Source organism: Talpa occidentalis, unplaced genomic scaffold (assembly GCF_014898055.3).
Source record: "Talpa occidentalis isolate TD23 unplaced genomic scaffold, MPIMG_talOcc4v2.1 talOcc4.6, whole genome shotgun sequence".
Lineage (NCBI taxonomy): Eukaryota > Metazoa > Chordata > Mammalia > Eulipotyphla > Talpidae > Talpa > Talpa occidentalis.
Genome location: NW_023604972.1, coordinates 98,778,750 through 98,786,183, shown reverse-complemented (window position 1 = coordinate 98,786,183; position 7,434 = coordinate 98,778,750). Strand labels below are relative to the sequence as shown.

The following is a 7,434-nucleotide window of genomic DNA, read 5'->3' as shown; positions in this document are numbered from 1 at the left end:
CTCTATGTAAATATTACCTTTATATGTCTTTTATACTTACAACTTCACTTTTTATGCCTTTCCTTCAGTTCCTTCATTCAATTTTCAGGCAAATCTGTACTTCCTTAGACATCTCGTAATTTCAAAGATTGTTGTCTTTTTCTTCTATTTTTCTTGGTTGGCTAACTCTTGTTTTATATCCCCAGTCTCTGGATTCCTGTTCTAAGTTCTGAATTTTTAATTCAAAATGTGTATTTTATTTCCACTCAATACTTGTGACTGTTTAAGAATATTTAATTCTGATTAGATTATGTTAAGATTTCTTCTGCTTCAAAGATAGTGTTTATTGGAGGCAGAGTTTTTATTAGTTGAAATGAAAGGTTATGAATCCAAATTTGTTTTCTTATAGTAACCTTGTATGAATGCCATCTGCCATATGCTGTTTGCTTTGAAATATTATTTTTCTGCACTAGTGTTAAAATTATTTGTAGCCACAATAATAGTCTGAGGAGGCTACTTCTAACTTGGTTTCTTGTTGAAAGACATTCTATTCTTTTGATATGGTAAAATATTAGTTTCTTTAAAACAATATTGCATTGCTTTTGATGGGAAAGAACTCGAGTATTTTTTGATTTTGTGACTCTGTTTTCACAGGAACCTTAATTTTCCCCTTTCCTCCTCTCCATTTTGTTGCAAGCTACCAAGAGTGCATCTCCCTAAAACCTGAATTTACTGAAAACCGATGCCATTCTGAAATACCTGCCTCGGTTTTGTTCATTTTCAAGTTCCTTCCTTTCGTTTTCATAGTAGCCAAATAAGATTTCAAGCCAACTTCCAGCACTTTTTCCCACTCCAAGTGACATGTGGAAAATTTTTGAGTGATTTTGTCTAATATTTCTAGTCCCCCTACCCTTCCCTTCTCCATGCCCCCTACATACCCCTTCTGCTCCTGTGCTTAGTGCTTATCTATGCTTAAGTTTCCCTTTGGGTATAGGCTTTCGTACGTGATTTTGATCTGAAGGATAGAACTCACTCAGGATCCCTCTCCACTTGTAGAGCATTGCTGTCCTTCTTCTTGCCACCTCAATGACTTCCTACTCCCAACTCCTCTTTGCTTGGAAAGCTTTCCTATCCTTCTATCAATGAATCTCTTGCTTTTCTGTAACTTTGGACTCACCCTTGAATTTTTTCCTTACAGAGACAAACGAGAAAGAGACTGCCTCAGCTTTTCAGACTTTGGGCCTACCCCCCAAAACCCCAATTCATTGTGAGCTTATCTTACTGTGTGCATGATAATATTTTTGTTACTGTAATTTATACTATAATAAAAACAATGTCCCCCAAAGCTCAGACTGTTAGGGAAAATGGAGCATTTGCGAATTTCATATTATCTTCTCTGTAATTGGTAATAAAATAAGTAGGTTAAACAATCAATTCTACTACACTGAGCACATGTAATCCACTTAATTTCTGGTGGTGGGAAAAATCTATGGCTTCTTAAAGAGATACTCACATGGAAGGAAGTAATTCCAGTAGAGTTCAGTAGCTGAAAAGGGAAACCGAGATCATTGAACCATAAGAACATACCATTTTCTAAATCAAAATTCTTTATGCTGATAATTTCACTTGGTTTAACTTGTACCCTGTCTGGGGAAGTGTGGCTGAATTGGTGGTTGGCATGAGAGTTTGAACATACTAGAGATAATCACACTAAACTGTTTTATAGGTAACAGAATTGCATTGAGAAAAGCTCTCAGAATATTTAGAGAATTTTGTCATTAATATTAATTTAAGCAAATTGGGGTTAAGATGTAAACCTGATCACTGTATCAATATACAGCTATTTAACTGCTTACTTCCTGTTGTTAGGCGTCAGGTGACTGGCTCTTCACATACTGGAAATGCTCTTAAACCCAATTAGGACTATCTTGCCTCCATCTACCTAAACATGTCTGTTATAAGCCAACTATTTATTTATAAGCATGGTACTAAAACACACGAAGCTTATTCTAAAAGATATAGAATCTTATTAAAATCCAGGATAATTATCCAGTATTAGTTATTGTGATTTGTCTTTTGTCAGATTTGGAAAAATTATCAGATTAGGAGGGAGCAGTGAATAACCTGAAAATTTTAATTTGAAATGGTTTTGTGCAGGAATGCTAGAGCTGTACTGTTTTCTAGTATACAATTAAGGTGACTGGCACAAGGAAGCAAATATGGTTGGGCATTATGCTGTGTGTACCTGGAAGAATACACTCATTTTTCCAATTTTTCCAAATATGTCCAAGTGAGTGAGGTTCATCAACATGAGATACAAAGTGAAAATAACCACTAGATTTAACATGAAAGCTCCAAAATACACTTTGAAAGCTGAAAGCTATTTACCTCCATCAATTTAGCCTGTTCACACATGGGAAATGATGAAGAGATGTTACTTACTACCTGAGTCAGGCTTTTGAGTAGCACCTGTATCTGTAATTATAGCTACAATTCATTTTAAATTGGAGCCCTCTTTCAAAGATCATCAAGCTGACAGGTCTTTCTGCAATTGAAGGATCAGAGATGTAAAGAAGTCAATTAATTCTTTTCAAGGACATATGAAGTATGTCCAGCTGGCGCGACAGGAGAGGTCTGCCACACCATGTAGGAATCTCCCTGGCTGGCCAGAAATCGAACCCACACTGCAGGGGCTGTGGACAGCGTCACAGCACTGAACTCAAGCTGCTGCGCCACCAGGGAGGCCCCATGTATGTCCTTTTACTTCAATTAAGCCCTATTCAGCAAAAGACAAAATAAACTTGTCTATATTCACATATACTGTCCTAAATGATCATCATAAATACCCTAAGATACATATATATGAGGAAACTGAGCCATAGTTATTTGTTGGAGGTTAAAATGTCAAACCCAGCTTTGAGTCCAGTCTTAGTTTTGAGCTCAAATTTGTAATTTGTACCCTCTATTGTACTTGGACTGTAGTAAAATGTAGGGCATTTCATTATGAAAAACAGTGGCTTCTCCTGGGCAAAAAAACCCAAAATACTAATTCTGCATTGAACACCCCCTCTCCCCACCCTGCACACTCCACCACCAGAAAGCCCAGATATTCTGGAGTCAGGAAGTATCTGCATTAAACACAAACTCTTACTGTTTTGTTTAGTTATGCATATGCACCTATGGGTTTATCCAGTGTAACTTTTTTTTTTTTTTTATTGGCATCCTGAGATTTTAAGTGTAGGATTGAATTTTAAATCATCATTGGGGGAAATATATTACTCCAAAAGTTAATTTTCTGTGGTGGTAGTTTTTAAAAATTCAAGCTAACAGAAAAGTTAGACTGAGTAGATTCATAGGTTTATGTGTGAACTTGGCTGGGCAATGGTGCCTAGATTTGTGGTCAGATATTTCGGGTATTTTTGTGAAAATGATTTTGGGTGAGATCAACACTTAAAGCAGTAAACTTTGAGTAAAGCTAATTCCTCTTCATAATACCTCATCCAATCAGTTGAAAGCTTTAATGGAGATACCATAAAAGCCTCTGGAATTGCAACTCTTCCCAGATTCCAGCATGCAGTACTACTCACCCTCATCATCAGACTTTGGACTCCTCAACCCTTCACAAACAATCAAGAAAATTCCTTCCGTTAAATATACATATACATATCCTGCTGATTCTGATTTTCTTGAGACCCCTAATGCAGAAACTGAATAGTGATGCAACTTTATCACTCAATGTACTTAAACATTTGTAGCCATTCTGTTCAAGTTTTATTGTGGGGATGGGGCAATCGCTGTTCCTATTCCAGCACAGGAATGGCTTTTCTAGCTATAATCCTCACATACTTTAATTTAGGAAGACAAAAATAATCAGACTTTTCCAGACTGTGATGTTTTATATTGTTACTCTGGATTCTTGATGTCTTTTAAATCAAGAAAAAATCACTAAGAAATTACCAGCAATTATCTGTTTTTATATAGTTCAGTGATTTTTTCAAAACATGCTGACATGAGATTCCTAAATTTATACTGTAATGGCAAAGTTTTGAACACTATTTGAATTCAAGATCACTTTATGAACCTTATTCTAGCTTCGACTTTCTTCAAAGATAGCCAAGTTGTAAATATCCTATATAAATTTTTTTAAAAAGGCAGCTGATTTGTCAATAATTAAGCAGATATGCAAGTAGAAGGTGTAGTTGGGTAGTCATACAGACTAAGATTGCATTCATATTTAAGCAACTGCCAAGTGGTCATCTAAGGACAGATCCTATATCACATACTGAGAGAGAAATTTAAAAATTTAAGGCTCAGGTAAATCAGTAATTAGAAGCAGGGCAAATATGGGAGGTATGAAACAGATGTATTTTGTTCCATGAAGAGACACAACGTGACTCAGAGCAATTTCTCACTAAGAAATACATTTTTTTTATATAAATGTTCTGATTTTAAATGGTTGGTTTAAAAGGGTAGAGGCCAAATAGACCACAAGTTTACAAATCCTTCATTACTGCTTTTTACACCAGTATTATTCTAGTGTCCAAACTTACAATAAAATAGTAACTGCTTACTTTTCCCCTGCCCTAACACAAAGCCCTAGGAACTAAGTAATTACCTTTTAAATGACAAACAGCATTTTACTGCAATATAAATTTGGGACAGTTACTATTCAGAAACCACCTTTCAACCCACTTCTACAAGTCAAAGCTCTACAATAAAGCTGGGACTACTTCCTATATTCTACCTTAATTCAAATAAGTCTACTTTTATTGATTCTAAGAATAATACTGGCCAGCGATAAACTCAGCAAGGCAAAAATTCCAGCTTTAGCTTACAGATCTGTAAAGAAAAAAATTAAGGCCTTAAATTTCAATCTGTGTATATTATTGATCTTCCTCATGGTTAATTATCACTCATGGAGAAATTAACTAATTATCCCATATGCAGAAAACTTAATTTACTCCTTCAAAATAAAGGGGGGGACAGTAAATATTCTTTTTCCCCCAAGTTGAACATTAATTACCAACAAGGTACTGACCTAAAACTCAAAACTTAAATAAAATGTCACAATTTAAGATCAACAAGGTAACACACACACATTTTGATGAATACGGGAATATTATTCAAATAAAAAATAATCATACACTCAACTATATTTCAGAGAAGAGGCATTAAGGAGTCATGCCCATAAGTTTATTTACAAACATATTTAGTATGTTGAGTTTGAGAGTTTGACTTTTCAAAGAAATTGCACTTCTTAAAATGATCCTCTTCATATCTGGGAACAAAACACAAAAACATTAATCATATTTAAAAAAATGCCAATCTTCAGAAATCATAGTATATTTTATGTCCATCAGTTGATGGGTGGCACATCAGAAAGCGTTTACTTTTAAGTAAAATATCATACTTAATTCATGCTGATTTGCTTCATCATATGTGCCAAAACCTTTCCATATTAAAAGGTTTAGATGAATCATTTCCCTTTAAACTATAAGTCTTTCCAAAGTATATTTTGGAATATATTCCAGTCATCCTACAGAGGTTTCTTAAGTTTTGGATTGAAGAAAAATCTTGATTACCATTAAGCAAAGTAAATTTCACACAAGGAACTGGCTAACCCTCTAACCACACAAGACTCCTTTGGGCATAAACTGTCATATACTCTCCTCAAAATAAACTAACCTTATCAGTTTACCAGAACTTTATCTGTCCAAATAAGAATCTTGCTCCACCATCACTACCTATAGGCAACTTAACATCTTTGAGTCTTCGATTAGTTTATCATTTACCTTACAGGCCTGATAGAAAAGCACATGGGTTTATAATATAAAGTATGCCTGACAAATAGTATGGACACTGGATACTAGCAACCAGGCAGAGAAAGACTTGTTTATAGGTTTAACTTGTCTCCAACTACTGCCCACGTCTACACTTAAGTCCTCTTTAGTGCATGTTTGGGGGTAGGAGATAAGGGGGTAGAGGAATAAAAGAGAAAGCATTGCTTTGTGAAGATTAGAAATTACCTCTTAATAATGACAAGGGATATCAGGGTCAGTAAACTATGTCTTCTTTATTTGTGAAACAAGGACAAGCTTAATATCCAGTAGTGTGTTCTTGAATAAATTGCATTTTGCAAAACTCAAAAATTTTTTTTTACCTGTTTCATGGATGAACTAAAACGTCCTTATTTCTTAAGCAGTTGGTGCCTTACTATGAAGAAAGGTGCAGCAAATCCAGAACCTAAGTACACAGTCATCATAAGTAGTAACCGCCACTTGTTTTCCACAGAAAATGGCAAATTCTGTTGGAAAAAAAGAAAACAAGCAACAAAAGCAAAATTTCAAACCACTCAGTTTTCTACACGAAATGTTGGTAGAGAAGGGATAAACAATTTTTTTACTGAGCACCAGGTCTGTGTGTCTTCAGCACTCAGGAGTGCTGAATTCAGTAAGGCTATTTTATTTTAGAAAACCAAAAAAGTTTACTTTTCAAAGGACTCCTTTTTAGAAACAGACCATTTTGGAAACAAAATCAACTCACAGAAAAAGTGGTAACTAGTTCTAGTTTTTATTAGAAACTACTAACTTAGTATGACAACTGCACCATGAGGTTTGACGTTTTCAAAACCAAGTAGCTCTTCCATCCTTGCGCTCAGCCCTTTACAACTAGCCCCTCCCCGCGCCCCCGTACCCCTGAGTTTGTGACTGCTAAACCCAACCTCAACCCTACAGTCGAGACTTAAAATTTCGTCCGTGGTTAAGAGAAAACTCAAGCCCAATCCAGAGGCCCTCATTTCCTCATTAGTTCCCAATGACCTTCAGTCCGAGTCCGGCGACCTTTAGGTCGACTTTCAGCCACGATACCTGCAGGGGTGATCGCCCAGGCCCTCCAGATCGCGGGGGGCAGGGGTGGGGACTATAGGGGTAGATGTGGCCTATTCATTCCGTTCCGCAGAGACGCGAACTGTCAGGGTCCTGAGCTTTTCTCTCTGGGACCTGGGGGAAGTAAAACGCTAGTAGCCTTCCCAGCCCAAATTCCAGGATTACCCTTTTCACGGCCCGCAGGTGGCCTTGGGGGTTTACGAGTCGCAGTCAGGTGTTCCCAATCCCTACGGAGCCAGGCCCCTTAGACACTAACCTTCCCTGGGCCCTCCTCATAGTGGCTCCTACGGACCACAGAGGTCGTGAATCTCCGGATGCTCTGTCCCAACATAGCGCAGTCGGGAGCTCTGCGAAAGACGCAGAGACCGAAGGCGGGCGAAATGGCGGCAACCCAAGTAGTCCTTTTTTCACGACCTTGCAGGACGGTGCGCGGCGACCGAAAGGGACGATAGGAAATGGGGCAGGGCCTACGGAAAACGTAGCAAAATGGCGGCCTCCGAGCATTATGGGAATTGTAGTCCAGGATATCTCGGGGCCTAATAGGTCCCAAAGGATTGTGGGAGATGTAGTG

At 37.4% G+C, this 7,434-nt stretch overlaps 1 protein-coding gene and 1 non-coding gene across 2 annotated transcripts; both read right to left on the bottom strand.

The window, feature by feature from the left end:
* Positions 1–5,075: 5,075 nt before the first annotated feature.
* Positions 5,076–7,357, bottom strand: LOC119260222 (cytochrome c oxidase subunit 7C, mitochondrial). The gene is made up of 3 exons (XM_037529153.2): positions 7,120–7,357; positions 6,140–6,283; positions 5,076–5,257 (listed from the first exon to the last, which is right to left on the bottom strand). Exons 1-2 carry the CDS (start codon positions 7,192–7,194, stop codon positions 6,167–6,169), a joined length of 192 nt encoding a protein of 63 aa, XP_037385050.1. The 5' UTR covers positions 7,195–7,357; the 3' UTR covers positions 5,076–5,257; positions 6,140–6,166.
* LOC119261510 (small nucleolar RNA Z39) lies at positions 5,351–5,422 on the bottom strand. The gene has a single exon (XR_005129044.1). It is a non-coding gene; the product is annotated as a small nucleolar RNA Z39 (small nucleolar RNA).
* Positions 7,358–7,434: the final 77 nt, after the last annotated feature.

What these genes read in the sequence shown, in the direction of transcription:
- LOC119260222 (XM_037529153.2), bottom strand. Translation starts at nt 7,194, where the DNA reads ATGTTGGGACAGAGCATCCGGAGATTCACGACCTCTGTGGTCCGTAGG. An exon ending in ATGAGGAGGGCCCAGGGAAG is followed by an intron (nt 6,284 to 7,119) that starts GTTAGTGTCTAA and finishes TTTTTCCAACAG; the next exon opens with AATTTGCCATTTTCTGTGGA.